The sequence below is a fragment of the Dromiciops gliroides genome, chromosome 4 (genome assembly GCF_019393635.1).
Source record: "Dromiciops gliroides isolate mDroGli1 chromosome 4, mDroGli1.pri, whole genome shotgun sequence".
Classification (NCBI taxonomy): Eukaryota; Metazoa; Chordata; class Mammalia; order Microbiotheria; family Microbiotheriidae; genus Dromiciops; species Dromiciops gliroides.
Genome location: NC_057864.1, coordinates 290,250,166 through 290,267,342, shown reverse-complemented (window position 1 = coordinate 290,267,342; position 17,177 = coordinate 290,250,166). Strand labels below are relative to the sequence as shown.

At 37.1% G+C, this 17,177-nt stretch overlaps 1 protein-coding gene across 1 annotated transcript in view; it reads left to right on the top strand.

The window, feature by feature from the left end:
• The first annotated feature begins 517 nt into the window (after positions 1-517).
• Positions 518-17,177, top strand: part of COL9A1 (collagen type IX alpha 1 chain) — a 126,052-nt gene continuing 109,392 nt past the window's right edge. The window contains 5 exon segments of the mRNA XM_044002761.1: positions 518-634; positions 1,009-1,082; positions 2,741-2,818; positions 2,958-3,090; positions 12,744-13,140. Coding sequence (XP_043858696.1) covers positions 621-634; positions 1,009-1,082; positions 2,741-2,818; positions 2,958-3,090; positions 12,744-13,140 — 696 coding nt within the window. The 5' untranslated portion in view covers positions 518-620.

Genomic DNA, 17,177 nt, shown 5'->3' with positions numbered 1-17,177 from the left:
ACTACCTGTGTGACCCTGGGCAAGTCACTTAACCCCAATTGCCTCACCAAAAAGAAATAAATAAATAAATTGAATATGGGAGCAGTCTGGACCTGGGCATCACCTGTGCATCTTTAGCAATCTCAGAGCTAAAGGAGAAATAAGAGATGGGTAATTTACTTGAAATTTTTTTCCCCAAAATTCTAAGCTATAACCATTTTTCATGCAGTCTTCCAAATATTGTGGTTATATTCTTGCAGCAACTTTCCTAGTGAATTATGGGTGACTTTCCCAGAACCAGCTTTTCTTGAATCTTGAATCATTTTGCAGAAACTTTTCCTCTGCTTGCTCCTCCCTCTTTATAACCTCATTACCTTTCAGGATCCACCCCTAACTTGACCACGGATCACAGAGCAAATTCTTCTCCACCCCCTTTTCCTTCCTCAGAATTAAAGTGCCACCAGTTGCCTCTAGTTCACTCCTTTTTCTTTCAGCCCTTGTAAGGGTAAGAAGAGTTGAGAGAGCATCTTGGACTTCTCAGTCCTGGAGTGGCATTCAAAGGGCACCAGGAGAACCCACATCCCACTGTAGCCCCCTTCTGAGGGGGGCCAGTTGGCAGAAGAAGGAAAAGAACTGGAAAAATGGATAGTAGCTGGTAAGAATGAGTCTCTTCAGAGGGGGATCCAACTCTAGGGGAAAACATTGGTGCTTCTTAGACTGGAAGCATTTTAGAATTGAGATTCTATGCTCTTGGCAATGAAACATGGAAAGGGATGTGTGTGTGTGTGTGTGTGTGTGTGTGTGCGCGCGTGCACATGTGAGCATGTGGACACAAGGAGATAAACTCAGTGAAGTTCCGAATATGAAAATAAGCATAAAATTCCAAAGTAACAATGAAATGAATAAACCATGATGGAATTTGACTTATTTCCTCTGCTAGGCAACAGCCCCCATTTCATCAAACATGTCTTCATGTCCCAGCCTATGAGAGAATTCCGCTTTAGTCTCCCCCTACCTTCTGTTTTACAGGAAAATTCCATTTTTCTTCTTCATATGCTGTTTCCTGGGACCTTGGGCATCTGCGACTGTCCAGCGTTACCGAAGTAAGTGCTTTCATTCTCCTGGTAGGTATGGGAAATAGGGGATTAGTATGGGTGCAGAAAATATTTTATTTAAGGTATTACTTGTACCTTTCATCTAGTCAGGAGTGAGTGAAGAAGGAGGGGCATGACAAAAATAACAGCTGACTTTATACAATGCTTTAAGGTTTTGCCAAACACTTTCCATTCGTTATCTCAGTTGATCCTGTGAGGAAGGTGCTACAGTTTTTTTAATCCTCATTTTGCAGATGAGGAAACTGAGACTGAGAGAGGATAAATTACATGGGGAGCACAGCTAGTGAGTGTCTGAGGCAGAATTCAAAGCCAGATTTTCCTGATGCTGAGTCCAGGGTTCTAAGCACTATCCCAGGTTGCCTCTCTTATTTGAGGGCTCAGAGAGACAGCAATTTCCTTCACAACTTTCTCTTGTGATCCTGCTTTCAAGGTGAGAGAGAATGTCAGGTGGCAGATTCTTTTCTAGTCATGCTGGATTTAGACCTGAAACCCTGGCTGTAATCACATTTGCCAAGAGGTAAAGTAGCGACTTAGGTGGGCTCAGAGAGAGACAAATGGAGAGAATATTCATTCAGACCTGCTCTGGAGCAGTCCTGATCCTGTAGTAGGTGACACGTAGCTACTGGAGGAAAATGGAAAAAAAGGTTTGATGGAATGCGGTCTTCTGGGAGTCCAGGGTTCCCCCTACAGAAGCTGATCCAGAGCTGAATGCCCAGTTCAGGAAAGCCCAAGAAGCTTTCGGCAGTAAAGAAAAGGGGTATCATCCCCGTATCTTCTACCTTCAATAGCTTCTAACTTGGATACCTGCTATATTTTCATACTCCATTTGGGTAAATGTTTAATTTTCCTGTTTGTCATTTTCAAGAAAGGCTAGTTTTCTTTCTTTCCTCTGTCTTCCACATCTTACTACCACCTCCTCCCATATTAAAAAGAGAGCATTTGACTAACAGACACAGTTAGTTTTTTTTAGTTCCCCAACATTAATCCATTAAAATATATGAATCCTCCAAATCAATAGAGGTGGTTGTGTGTTCTTGATTCCCTTTTTAATGTCATTATGGGAAAAGGAGATTCTAAAAGAAAGTGAGGCTGCAAATGACTCCACCATTCAGGAGCTACTTGAATTGGCCCTGGGCCATTTGGTGGTTTTCTTACAATTTCAAACATTTTGTTGACTTAATGAATGGACTTTTTGAAAAACCTAAACCACCAGAAGGTTTCCAACCAGGCTCCTGACACTGTACCATTCAGTACATATTAGTCTAGCTGTACTTCAAAATGAATGAATGAGTGAATGAATGAATGAATGAAGAAACATTTATTAACGCCTTTCTATATGCCAAGCACTGTGCTTAGCAAAGTTATTTAAGAAGCCCACTCCCTTTCATTCCCTCATCTCCACCAGGGTAAGAGTAAATGGAGAATTTGTAAATTAGAATCTTATGTTTAAAGTGAAGTATAACAGACTCTTTGGTTAGAAGAGGTCAATTAGATCAACCTCTTGTCCAAATCTTTGATACAACATCCAATGCTTATAAACCAATGTTCAGTTAAGGAATTTTTTGTAAATAATTGATTAGCTTTTAATCATGATACAGATTCATCTGTAGATGATGAATTAGAGCAATCATCTTTCTTTCTTGCAGGGTTCCCCATCTCCTCAACTCCTAATCCTGAGAATGACCTTTGTCCACCAGTCAGGATTGGCCAGGATGACCTGCCAGGCAAGTCGGCATCAATCTTACTGGAAATTTTTATACTGGATTTCTAGAATTTATTTATTTTAATTTCTGATTCATGAAAGTGATGGAACAGAATAAAATGAATCTGACTAATAATCATTTCTTTCTTTCTTTTCTATAGGATTTGATTTAATTTCTCAGTTCCAGGTAGATAAAGCAGCATCTAGAGGAGCTATCCAGAGAGTTACAGGCTCAACATCATTACAAGTGGCTTATAAATTGGGAAATAATGTAGACTTCAGGATCCCAACCAGGTAACATTTGCATCTATTTTGTTTGTGTTGTTTTGCTTTCTATCTGTACCAAACCATACATGCTTAGCTGGATTGGACAACTTCAAAAGTCACTTCTCACTATAACATTCTTTATTTCTATATTTATTTCTACTCTAATCAAACACAGCAGATCTACCTATTTTTAATTTCTTTCCTTCTTTAGGTAATAAAAATACTTATTTCTTTGTAGAGTCTATATATTCATTTATGTGATTATCCATCCATTAATCTATGGGTATGTTAATGTATGTGGTTCTTTTGGATTTAAATCTGTGTATGCATAACTGTTCTCTGTTTTCAGAATGTATATCATTCCTTTCTGGAAAAAAAATCAGTGAGACTATTATAGAATCAGTACAGGAAGTCTGCTTATTCCCTTGAGTTCTGTTATTCGATAATTTGTCTGGTTTTGACTGAAAGGACTCACTGTGCAGAATGCTGGAGGTTAAGCATTCATTCAACTAGGCGCCACCGAGTGGCTAGAAGAGGTTACAGAGGTGCTGTTCAAACAGCTTAGTGCTGAAACATAGCACTTTCCTTGTCCTTCACGTGTCCCTGTCTTTATGAGCAAACAAAAGCAACTAGGACAACAACAGTAACAATAGCAGCAATAATGAAAAATAATTCTCCATTAGAATAAGGGCCTCCTTACCTGGAAGCAGGCCTTTTATCTTTTGAATTATTTGTAACAGATGTGCTCTTGTGTATCTGTAAGTTGTTGATAGCACTATTGTTATAAAAATGAGTTTGCAATTGTTAGTGATTTGGGCTTGTTCTAAAATTATCTAACATTTGATGGATCATTATTTCAGTTTTAAGATGAGGTATAGGTTTTATCATGTTTCAACTATAATCTATAATTTAGATTCATGTGGTAGCTTAATGTGTAAAGGACTTTGTTAGACATGATAGAAACTTTGTAGCCAGCTGAAGAACACTGTGGAATTGAATATCAATTGTAATAATTTTGGAAAATCTTAAATTGCTGGTACTGGTTTGCTTTTTAGCTTTATGTATCTCTACCTACCAATTTATAGAAGAAAATATTTTATGTCTGGAAAAATGGAAATTTGTAAGGCATGATGATAGATATATCAATAGAATTTTTCTCTTTGGTTCATCTTTATTCTCAAATATGGAAGTGATTAAGTTGGTCTAAAAAACCTCTAAATACCTCTTCTATCTTTTATCTCTTCCCAATAAAATAATTTGTGCTAAAACTATCACCAGTTATTAATGGTGACTGATTTGTCAGCTTGGTGATTAAAGAACCATTGTACACATTAGCTGTGAGTTTAAAGCTGGACCAACTTCCCCTGCCTATAGTTCTAGTCACCAGTTTCTGTCAATCATATATTATTACAAATGCCTATATTCATCTCTAAAGAATTTTATGGGCTAAAATGTATGTGCTAGATTTTCTTCCCCCAAACCCAACCACCTAAATACCCTCTCTCTATTGCCAGTCCATTAAAAAAATTCACGGGTGGTGGTAGATTGGGTACGGGAGCTAGATATGAAGAGCAGATTAGGAGAGAATTGTTGATAAAATACAAGAAAGATAATGAGAAACAAATGTTCAGTAATATTTTCTGAATCTCTAGAAGAAAAAATGAAAAACAATTGTGAAAAATCTTTTTACTTACAACATTCTTTCCCTAATCCTATTATTATAGATCCATGGAGTAAGGGATCTTGGGGTTGGGTAACACTCATATAGTCTATTCAATTTGCTTCCAAGGTCAAGTTGACTTCTATAAGTCTGGGAAAGGGCAACTGTGGTCATAAAGAGAATATGTGGTCTCCTCCAAAGGCAACTTCTATGCTGCAGGATATTAGACTCATGGAACCTTATTAGCAATATAATAGCTGATATTTTTATAGCACTTTATGATTTACAAAATGCTTTCTTCACAACAACCCAATGGCATAGTAGTTTGGATATTATTATCTCCACTTTACCAATGAGGAGACTCTAGGTCAGGCAAGTTAAATGACTTTCTTACATTGATACAGATAGGAGGTGGCAGAGCCAGGATGCAAAAAGAGACCTTCAGACTTCAAGTTCACTGTTCAAAGAAAGAGACAGTAGAAATCCCCTTATGGGAGTGCAGGACAGAAACTGTGACCCAATGATATAATGTGACTGTAATACTTTCCCCTTCTTCTTTTCTCATCTTTCAACTCTGTGCTAAGAAAGAGCATTTCTAAGTGGCTTATTCATCATTTTCTATCTATAATTTATTTCTAGGAAAGTGTTTCAGTTCTCTCACTTCCCATGACAATTAAATTAAATTTTTTTCACATGAATTCAACTTCTTTGCTAGCTAGGATCATCAACAGATGTGTCAAGGACCAAGGACTTTTTTTTTTGCTTAAATTCTAATAGTTCTCACTCTAATTTGGTGCAGATGGTAATGTAATAAAAATAAATAAATCATTATGGAATGAAATGCTTTTAAACTATGAATGCTGACAAATTTACTTATTTATCTGGACAGCATCTTTGCAATAATTCAATCTAAGAAGTTCCCATAAGCCAGTGAGATTGAATGCTATGAAATTTATTCAGACATAATTTGGTGATGCTTATCTCTTTATACGATCTATGTGATTTAACATAGTCTTCCAGCAACATAAATATTACAAAGATTTTGTTCCACTTTTTATATTAAAGGTAATGGAAAAATGTTGACTCTAGAGTCAGAGGGCCTAGGTTCAAATTCTGCCTCTGATGCCTACTGCCATTGTGACTATAGGAAAGTCACTTAATTTATTTTTTTATTACACGAAAGGGTTGAACTAGATGACCTTGAATCACCCTTTCAGCTCCAAATGTATGGTCCTATTTATAAATGTGGCACGGTGGGAAGCATAGTCATCTTGAGAACCTGGGTTCAAATTCCTGAGATCCCTTCCAGCTCTAAAGCTATGATCATATTTTTATTATCTATGCCATATTTTTATCATGTAAAAGTTTACATTACTTACTTTCAAGTATATCACTTAGCATACTGTAGGTATTTAATAATTGCTTCTTGAAGCTTAGTCTGGATCGAGATGAGCAGCATGATAGTATTAATGAAACATGAGTGGATAGGAGAGCTCTATAGCAACAGAATCAAAGGCCAGGACCCTCTTTCCCCTTCAGAAAAAGATAAAAATAATAAAATATAGACATTTTCTTAAATTATATTTGTTTTTAGCTTTTCCCTCTCTTTTTAAAAACTTTCATCATTTGCTATGTTAAATGACTGGAAAAATGTTTGGTCATGGTTATTCCCTTACCCCCTCCCCGGTGATACAATGGCCTTCAGAAGTTGTTCAGTGAGTCCAGGCTAAGTTTATTCCTTAGCTGACCTCATCAGAGTCAGAGACTTTGCTACACCTTCAATGAGCCAAACAAGTTAACCAGATCTTCCATCTTAATAATAGTGAAATTGGAAAATTAGGAAAGGTGTTAGAGGTCATTGCTTATGGTCCCACACTGGCAGAGCTCTCATATTTAAATCTTAAGTATTGGGGGAAGAAAGAGATTCTACAAAGGGGAGGTAAAAGTATTGGGTCATGCTGACTAATGCCCAGATATATCTTGCTTTTTATGTAATATATTTGTTCCTGAAAAGTAATATTTTCCTACTGACCAATATGGCCAATTTGGAGAGATTTTGAAAATAGTTTTTTTTTTTATTCTCCATTTTCAATTTCCTAACACATTTGCTTTATAGCTTCATAGGATTTAGGTCAGGAAGGAGCCTTAGAGATATTCTAATAAAGCCAAGGCTGGTGATAAATATTTAGCTACTAGCTTTCCAGAAGCAAACAAACCAAGATATCCATGACATACTTTTTTTTTAGCTATTTGGGGTTAGGTGACTTGCCCAGGGTCGCACAGCTAGTAAGTGTCAAGTGTCTGAACTCAAGTCCTCCTGGCTCCAGGGCTGGTGCTCTATTCACCTCGCCACCTAGCTGCCCCCTCGCCCGCCCCATGACATACTTTCAAATTTGATCTGCATTATTAACATTTTCTTCATCATTTCCTAAGTTCAGAAATCAATACAACAATACATCAAGACTTGATTTATAATATTTGCTATAATTGCTCACACTGAAAATTTAATAGTTAGGTCTCAGATTCAAGGTGGCTCTAACACACCCCTGAAAACTTTTTCATTTTATAGATGAAACTGAGGCCCATTGATATGAGAGGAAGAGACTTGCCTCCCAAGATGATACAGATATTAAGTAATAGTTCCAGTTTTCATAATTATATTCTGAGTCAGTGAGTCAATCAATAAGTATTTATTAAATGCTTACTATGTGTTAGGCAGCTAGGTAGTACAGTGGATAGAATGCTGGACCTGGAGACAGGAAGACCTGAGTTCAAATCTGAACTTAGATACTAGCTGTGTGACCCTGGGCAAGTCGCTTAACCCTGTTTGCTCCAGTTTCTTCATCTGTGAAATGAGCTAGAGAAGAAAGTGGCAAACCACTCCAGTATCCTTGCTAAGAAAGCTCCAACTCCAGCACTGTGTCAGGCACTATGCTAAGGGCTGGGGAATAAAGTATGAGCAAAGAGAAACATACTCTATCATCAAAGAGCTTCCATTCTAATAGGGGAAGACAACACATGAAAGAGGACGTTGAAAAGGAGGAGAAGGGCAGGAAGGTATCCAGCACAGGGGGCGTGATGCAGCAGTCCAGGGTGCAGCTTGGTGGGAAATGAAGAGTCAGATGAATTGAGTGCCCTCCTTACATGGGGGTTCTGGGAGGGACACTTTTGTCATTAGTGCTTATATATTTCTCTTCTTTCTTGACCATTTCTTCCCTGCTGCCCCCAACTCTCTATCAGGTGGTATGTCACTTTATCACTTAAATATACTACTGTGCTGTTAAAGAAAAGGGATCTGCTAGACGAATATGTGTGTGTGTGTGTGTGTGTGTGTGTGTGTGTGTGTAAAGTAGCTGGGTACCCTTCCACATGCTTCATCCTAAATGATTTCTGGCCTCACTTCCAGGGCTATTCCTAGATTGAGAACTTCCTTTACTAGCTACCATCTTGCATGGTAGCCTTAGACTCTTTCTCAGAACACTAATGCAATATTGTTTAAGGGAAGAGAAAGAAGACAGATTTATCAGCTTAAATTTCTTAGCTAATTGTCATAGCAACATCTCCATTAATATTCACATTTGAATGGAAGGAAACATATTATTTTTGTAATATGTACAAAGGCACAAGATTTAGGGTTGGGGGGCAGCTAGGTGGTGAAGTGGATAAAGCACTAGCCTTGGATTCAGGAGGACCTGAGTTCAAATGTGACCTCAGACACTTGACACTTACTAGCTGTGTGACCCTGGGTAAATCACTTAACCCTCATTGTCCTGCCCCCCCCCAAAAAAAACGATTTAGGGTTGGGACGACTTATCCTACTTATAATCCTACTTACCTAAAGGTAGCTAAGTGTTGTGGTGGATAGAGTGCCGGACTTGAAATAAGGAAGTTTTTGTTCTAGACATTTCAGTCATGTCCAATTCTTCATGAGATCATTTGACATTTTCTTGGCAAAGATATTGGCAAAGAGGAGTCTTCCTGACTCCAGGCCTGGTACTCTATCCATTGTGCCACCTAGCTGCCCTGGAGTAAGGAAGACCTGAGTTCAAATCCTGGCTCAGCCACTTATTGGTTGTGTGTTCCTGGGCAAGTCACTTAGCCTCTGATTGTCTCAGTTTCCTCCTCTGTAAAATGGGGATAATAATAGCACCTGCCTCCCAGGGTTTTTGTGGGGATAAAATGAAGCAATATTTATAAAGTATGTTGTAAACATTTAAGTAATACATAAATAAATAGCTAGCTGTTTTTACTAAATGTTTATGATTGTTTGAAACAATAAACTATACAATACAGCTCAACACATTTGGCAGATACTTTAATTAGGAAAAAAAGAAAGCAGCCAGAATAAAAAATTCTGGAAAGAAGGTTTTATTCTTCTTTGGCTTCAAAATGTGCTTTAAAATGTCCAGAATAAATGATGTGAAACAGAGGGTAAGAGTGAAGTGAATGATTAAGTGGAATTGAAAAATATGCAACAGTAAGAAGAATACTAGTAATAAACATCAGTAATTAGTTCTTAAATATAAATGGATAAAAAGATGAATATAACATTAGGAACATGAATCTAAAAATATTTTAGGCAATAATTATTACAAGAGGAACCGGGTTAGAAGCACAACAGCCCAACAATAATCCCAGCAGAAGGTCAAGCCTTCTATTATTTGATAAATCCTATAAAGCAGCACGATTTATGGTAACCAGTTGTCCTACTTAGCTGAAACATTATGAAAACAAAGTCATGAAAAAAACGTCAGTCATTCTGATAAGGTAGCTAAAGCTTCTCTATCTTTTACTTGAATTCTTTTGGTATGGGTTCAAATTTTGCTTCTGACATTAGTTTTGTGACTTGGACAAGTCATTGAAATTCTCTGCAGCAGCAGTTTCCTCATCTCTAAAATGAGGGGTTAGATTTTATGGTTCTGAGGTCTTTTTCAGCTCTAGAGCTATCCTGTTTTATGTCAGCCTCTCCCCTACAATTCCTTCTATGTCCCTTTAGAATTATGTTTTACCTGATTTGTCAGTGGACTGATAGGAAAGGGGAGGGCTTGCCTCAATGTTCTGGTCCCCAGTGGTGGCTGCATGTGAGTCATGTGACTGTGTAGTGGAATGAGCCTTGTATTATGAACAAGGAGATTCAAATTCTAAACTAACTTTTCCTATGACCTTGGGTAAGTCACTTTACCACCCATGGCTACAGTTTCTTACATCCTATGATTTAAAAAATGCCCAGGAGAAGTGTGGGTCATTTTGGTAACAGGTGAGTAAGGTAGACATCCTATGAAACTAGGAAACTGACAAAAATTCATAATGATTTCTAGAACAGAAACTTTCTATTTCCACAATAAATGATTGTAATGTATTGAGTTGATAAGGCCTAATTCATTATAATAAACTCTTACTGTATTTGTTTGAGTAATTGCAATATTGTTACAATAAATCAAATGTATATTTTCTCACATAATTCTCTTTCTTCTGTCCCTGATACTTTTACTTGAAAAATGGATCATAAGGGGGCATCTAGGTGGTTCAGTGGATAAAGCACCAGCCCTGGATTCAGGAGGACCTGAGTTCAAATCCAGCCTCAGACATTTAGTGCTTACTAGCTGTGTGACCCTGGGCAAGTCACTTATCCCACATTGCCCCCCAAAGGCCCCCCAAAACCTACAAACACTCCCTTCTCCCCCCAAGAAAAACAAACCAAAAATGAACAATGGATCATTAGGGACAGGGGAGGGCAAGGCAAAGTCGTTTTAGTCTCTGCACTGTGGACCACATTGAAAACTCAGCAATGATCATTGATCTTTGAGATTTGGACAGTAACAGAGTTCATTGTAAATCTAGTTCTCCTAAGATTTTTTGTTCCTTTGATACTTAGAGGAAGAAAGTCTCTTAGAGAGAGAGCAATAGTGATAGCATTTCTTTTTATCCTTCCTTCCTTCCTTCCTTCCTTCCTTCCTTCCTTCCTTCCTTCCTTCCTTCCTTCCTTCCTTCCTTCCTTCCTTCCTTCCTTCCTTCCTTCCTTCCTTCCTTCCTTCCTTCCTCTTTCTTTCTTTCTTTCTTTCTTTCTTTCTTTCTTTCTTTCTTTCTTTCTTTCTTTCTTTCTTTCTTCTTCCTTTCTTCCTTTCTTTCTTTGTAAGACAATTGGGGTTAAGTGACTTGCCCAGGGTCACACAGCTAGTAAGTGTGTAAAGGGTTTGAACTCAGGTCCTCCTGAATCCAGGGCCAGTGCTCTATCCACTGCGCCACCTAGCATTTCACAGAATCACAGAGTAATGGAAGGGATTTCAGAGTCCATCTGATCCAAGTCAAATCAGAACAAGAACTACACCCTTCCCCTCCCCCAATACCTGTGGAAATCATTCAGTCTTTGTTGGAAGACTTCCAATGAGAGACAATTGATTACCTCCAGAAGCAGCCCATTTCATTTTTGGCCTGTCATTGCTGATAGCTGAGTGAGAAATTTAGAATTTCTTTTCTTTTTAAGTTCAAGTTTGCGATTTTAAGCAGTTTTGATGTAGTAGAAAAATTACCAGGAAATTAGTGTAGTCCCAGGTCACTGTGGGTTTTCCCACAAGATTAAGGGTATGGCATGAGGTGCTTCTTCAGCACAAGGGAGGCTAGCAAGGATATGTATATGGGTAGCAAGAATAAATAAAGAGGGAGAAAGTGAGAGGCAATTTAGGGTTGATAGAAGGTGAATAGTGATTCTTACTTGCTTTTCATACTTGCTACTTGTATAAACAGGCCATTTACTACTTGGATCTCTTCCCTGGCTCAGAAAGTTGTAATTTAACTCTTTATCTTCCATGACAAGTACAACACACATTCCTAAGGAAGACCTGGAAACAGAGTGAAAATACTTTTGCAGAATAGAAGCAAAGTCCAAAGTGAGGGGTGGGATTTGCATGGGATGAATGTTTATTTATTTTATTAATTTTATTAAATTTTTTCCTCCAAAAATGAATTTATAACAAAGCTGGGGACATGGTGATATGAAGATAATACATACATATGTATATACATGCACACATACATACATATGTATATACATGCACACATATATACATATGTATATATGTATATATGATATATATCATGACTTTCCCTATAACGGTTTCAATATATTGCAGGTTGGTACAAGAAATTAAAAGGGAATTTCTTGGGAGTTTTGAAGAGGCCACAGATGTTACATGAAAGCCAGCAGATAACACAGAAAAAGTTTAAAAACTCAGAAATGCATAAAATATATGTATAGTATTATATAATATCAATATATTATATCTTTTAATACCATACTATTTCTGACTTCTCTGGTATGAAGGGAGGGCCAAAAATTTTATGTATATTTTCCAGAACACAGGGATGCCAAACCCCTAACCCCTGAAATGTGGAATAGGTAACTCTGTGTGTGTATATATACGTATGTATGTATACATGTGTGCATATATATCTATACATACACACATATATATTCATATATATCCAGTAAATCTGAAAATAATGCACAATTACTTTGAAATTACTAGCACTTTAAAATTCTTTAACAAATATTCCTCTGATTAAAATTTTGGTAGGTTTTCCTAATGGGCCAGCTTCCTAAACTAGTGGAGATGATTTGATTTCTTAATTATCTCTCACTAGCTGGGCCCAAAGTTGCTGAGAACTTTGTAGAAGTGCATATTCTGGTCCCTGGTACAGAAGCTGAATTGCAGTAGCTCTTTGGCTAAAATAAATGGTGACATTGTTAGGATTCTTCAGAGTTGGGAACACCTAGCCACTCTTGGCTAGGAGAGTGGTGGCTTTTACATGTTCTCCAGAACTGAGTATTAAAATAGAAGCTTGCCTGGGTATTTGGGAAGGCCTTTACTGAAGGTTGGTTATAAAAGGCCAAACAGTGAAGGTTAAAATTCTCAAACTACATTCTTTCTGTAAGCTTGAAATCTGGGGAACTATTGAAAACCTAAAGAGGAATTATGAACTCAAAATAAGATTCATGTTTTCTTTTTCTGGTTCTACCCAGACATTTGTATCCCAATGGATTACCTGAAGAATACTCCTTTTTAACAACTTTTCGGATGACTGGAAGCACTCTGAAAAAGAATTGGAGCATCTGGCAGATACAGGATTCCTTGGGGAAAGAGCAAGTTGGCGTGAAGATTAATGGCCAAACTCAATCCCTTTCATTTTCCTATAAAGGCGTGGATGGTAGCCTCCAAACTGCAGCTTTTTCAAATGCTCCTATTTTGTTTGATTCCCAATGGCATAAAGTTATGATCGGTGTGGAAAGGAGAAGCGTCACCCTCTTTATTGACTGCAAAAGGATTGAATCCTTACCCATAAAGCCAAGGGGCAAGATTGATGTGGATGGTTTTGCTGTTCTAGGAAAGCTCATAGATAATCCTCAAGTTTCTGTTCCGGTGAGTACAAAAATCATATATTTGAGAATCTTTAAAAAATTGGTTTGATAAAAAATCCTCCATAAATATCTTTGGCAGATATGTGTTTTTGTATGTGTGTGCCTATCTATTGCCTTAATTAACATTTTTTCTTTCAAGTTTCCAAAATACAGCATATTTACTCATTTATTCATTCTTTCTTTCATGCATCTATGCATACATTCATTCAGAAAGAATGTAGCATGGTATGTTTAAAAAAGCTCTGGACTAAAAGTCAGGAAAGTTGGGATCATATCTCTCATATACTTCTGACTACTTGGTAATATTCTGAGTAAATATCTAGGATTTGATTTACTCATCTGAAAAATGGATGCATGAAATGAATGAAAAGCATTTATCAAGCTGTAACTATACAGCCACGCATGGAGCCACCCTCTGGTGATAGTAATACAAAAAGAAGACAGTATTTGCTCTTAAGGAGTTTATATTCTAATGGAGTAGACAACACATAAAAGGGAGCAGTGGCCACTGGAAGGAGTTTTAGTTTTGGAAGTCCCAAAGATGGTGAGTCAAACAATAAGAGCAGACCATTAATACATCCTTTCCAAAGTCTATAGTAGTTATGATTTGATTATAGTTATCTCACGAAAAGTTAGAAAGATGGAGAAGGTGGTACGTAGAAAATGTCAGAGTGAAGATGAGTGTGCAGAGTTATGGGGCTTAGTTCCTCCCAAAAGATTGAACTGGATGATCTCTCAGGTTTCTTCTAGCTCTAATCTTTTGATTATTATGTTTATTGAATGCCTACCCTAGACATAACAATATGGTATGGACTATCAGCCCCCAGCTCTAATTCTCCTTTTTTTTTCCATTGTCCTCCCCGACTTTTCCTGTTGCCCTCACGGAATGCACAGTTATCTAAACTCCAGCAACATTTTATAGTTTGTATCATAGAGTGTAGGGAAGCAAGGTGGTGCAGTGGCTAGAGTACCAGGCCTGGAATCAGGAAGACCTGCGTTCAAATCCAAAAGAAAGTGAAGAAATAGAATTTGGCCCAGAGGACTCCATAATATATTTAGGGAGAAACTATAAACAACTATATACATACTTTTTTTTTTAAAAGAAAAGCTTTTACAAATGGGTATTTACTGAGCAGATATAGAAAGAATTGAAGTGCAACATTCAAAGCCAGAGACACACTGGCCACTACCACTCTGATCCCTTGGGAGATCATTCTTCCAACCAAGTTCATGTCTGGGTGTGGCATAGTTGGTGGATGAGTTGTTGCTGGACTGCTGGGTCAATTCACTAATTGACTAAGTCAACTAGTTAATTGCCTAAGTCATACAAGTCTCAGATAGGACTAGTATAAGGTCTTGTAAAAAGAATCACTTGGCCATATGGGAAAGGCCAAGGAAGGAAATAATTAGAGATGATATCATAGAATCACATAACTTCAGGCCAGGCAGAAAAGATACAATGCTTAAGATTTTGAAAAATTATGTCTTGCACAAAATGGGCAAATCATTAGTCTACTTATCCAAAAAAATGGGGGAGTTAGACTAGTTGATCTTTAATGTCCTTTCCAACCCTAAATCTATTATTGTAAGGTGACAAAAGGATTTTTTAACAATATTTGACTCAGGAGACTGACAGTCATAAAAATAAAATACTAACTACTAAATAGCTCCTACCCAAATGACCAAGTAACGCCACTATTTTAATCCCCCAAAGCATTTAATTCAATGAATTTAGACTGAACAGCAACAATCTTTTAAGATGATATTTCAGAATTCTTTTTAATAGTAGGAATTGTTTTTTAAGCTAAGTTTTGTGAATTAATGATTGGGCCATTTATGTCAATCTGAATTTTCACTCCAAAGTTGAATGCCAAAACATAAAACTTCTACTCCTGGAATCGGTTGGTGTGATACAGAGTCTGAAATGCCTTCTATGAAACTCTATAAAGAAAATAAGTTATCAGAGCTGCAGTAATGGAACTGTTCAAATAGCTTGTTTCCCAAGAAGAATTATGATGAGTGTGAAGGATAGTGTGAAATATCTATGTTCTGTGATGGACAGGAAGCAATTTGTAGCTGCCACATTTCTGCTCTGGCTTGTAGACGCTTGAGAAAGCATTTCCTCAACTAATGAATTATTACACCTCAAATAGAGAGGTTAGAAATTTGATGGCTGCCAGCCCTGTGGCACCTTGCTGTTCCTGCTGGCAAGATCCCTCGCCACAGGCTTTCTAGACTGGCTATTGCGCAACAGAGTCAAATGCAAACTCCCACAGTTACAAAGTTCAATCTGGACCATAGCACACAGGATAGATTGTGATCTTCTGAGCCTGATGTATTTCAGTCAGTCAGTCAGTCAAGAAGTATTTATTGATAAGCTACTATATGCTCAGCAAGTATTAGGTAATGTAAGGATATAATAGAAGTCAAAAGATATATTCTATGCTCTCTAACTCTTAGCACAGTGCCTGATACATACATAGTAGGTGCTTAATAAATGTTTGTTGAATAGTGAATGAATCAAAGAATTTCCAAGGTATTTGGAGAGACTAGGCCAAGGTACACAAAGCAATTAGGGAGCAAGCAAGCAAGACAAGACATCGGTTACTCAAAAATCAAGCTATTGATGTAATATTATCATTATGGAGTGAGATAGGTCAGCAATGTTTGGACCATGAGATAAAGAGATCTTAGATTACAGTGGTGAAAGTGGAGATGAAAAGAAAGCTCATATATTAGAGACTTTTGGGAAGAAATATCAATAGTACGTGGAAACTGACCACATATGGGAAATCAGTTAGATGGAAAAAGTCATAACCAACTCCAAGATTTCATGCTTTGGTGTCTAAAATAATGGTGGTACCACTGAAGAAACAGGAAAATTGGGAGGGATAACTGGTTTTTATGGGATAGTATTTTATTTTTTCCCAATTACATGTAAAGATAGTTTTCAACATTCATTTTCGGAAGATTTGGAGTTTCAAATTTTTCTCCTTCCCTCCCCAAACAATCTGATATAGATTATATGTGTATAATTATGTTAAACATATTTCCACATTAGTCATGCTGTGAAAGAAGAATCAGAACAAAAGGGAAAAATCACAAGAAAAAACAAACAAACAAACCAACAAAAAAGTGAAAATAGTATGCTTCAATCTGCATTCAGACTCCATATTTTTTTTCCTGGATGCGGAGAGCATTTTCCATCATGAGTCTTAAATTGTCTTATATCATTGTATTACTGAGAAGAGCTAAATTTATCACAACTGATCATTGCACAATGTTGCTGTTAATATGCACAGTTTACTCTTGGTTCTGTTCACTTCACTCAGCATCAGTTCATGTAAGTCTTTCCAGGTTTTTCTGAAATCTGCCTGTTCATCATTTCTTATAGCACAATAGTATTCCATTACATTCATATACCGCAATTTATTCAGCCATTCCCCAATTGAGGGGATATGCTGTTTTAAGAAACATCGAGTTTGAGGTGATGTTGATATTATTGAAATGACATTATATATAATATACACAAATAAATATTACATTATATATTATATAATGCATATTATATGCAATGAACTTTGCTTGATGCTATGGGAGAGAAAGATAAATAACCTCTTTTTTAAGGATCTTATAATCTCTCAGGGGGTGGTAAAATATATATACTAATATTACATAAATAAGAAGTTGTTAATTACATAACAGAAATAGAAACAAAATGTTATGTGATCAAATGAGGTAGAGGGACACCAATTGACTGGAGGAAATGAAAATGAAACAAAGCATTTGAGTTGGGCCTTTATGAATGGGTTGGATTTCAATTAGCAGAGCTAGGGCATGGGGTTGGCAAAGATGCTGGAGTGATTTCACCAGCTCATTTCATGGATAAGCAACTGAGGTAAACACGGTTATGTGGCTTGCCCAGGGTCACACAGTTATTAGGTGTCTAAAACTGGATCTGAAATCAGGTTTTCATGACTACAAGCCTGGTGCTCTACACTCTATAGTACAAACTATAAAATGATGCTGGAGGTTTGT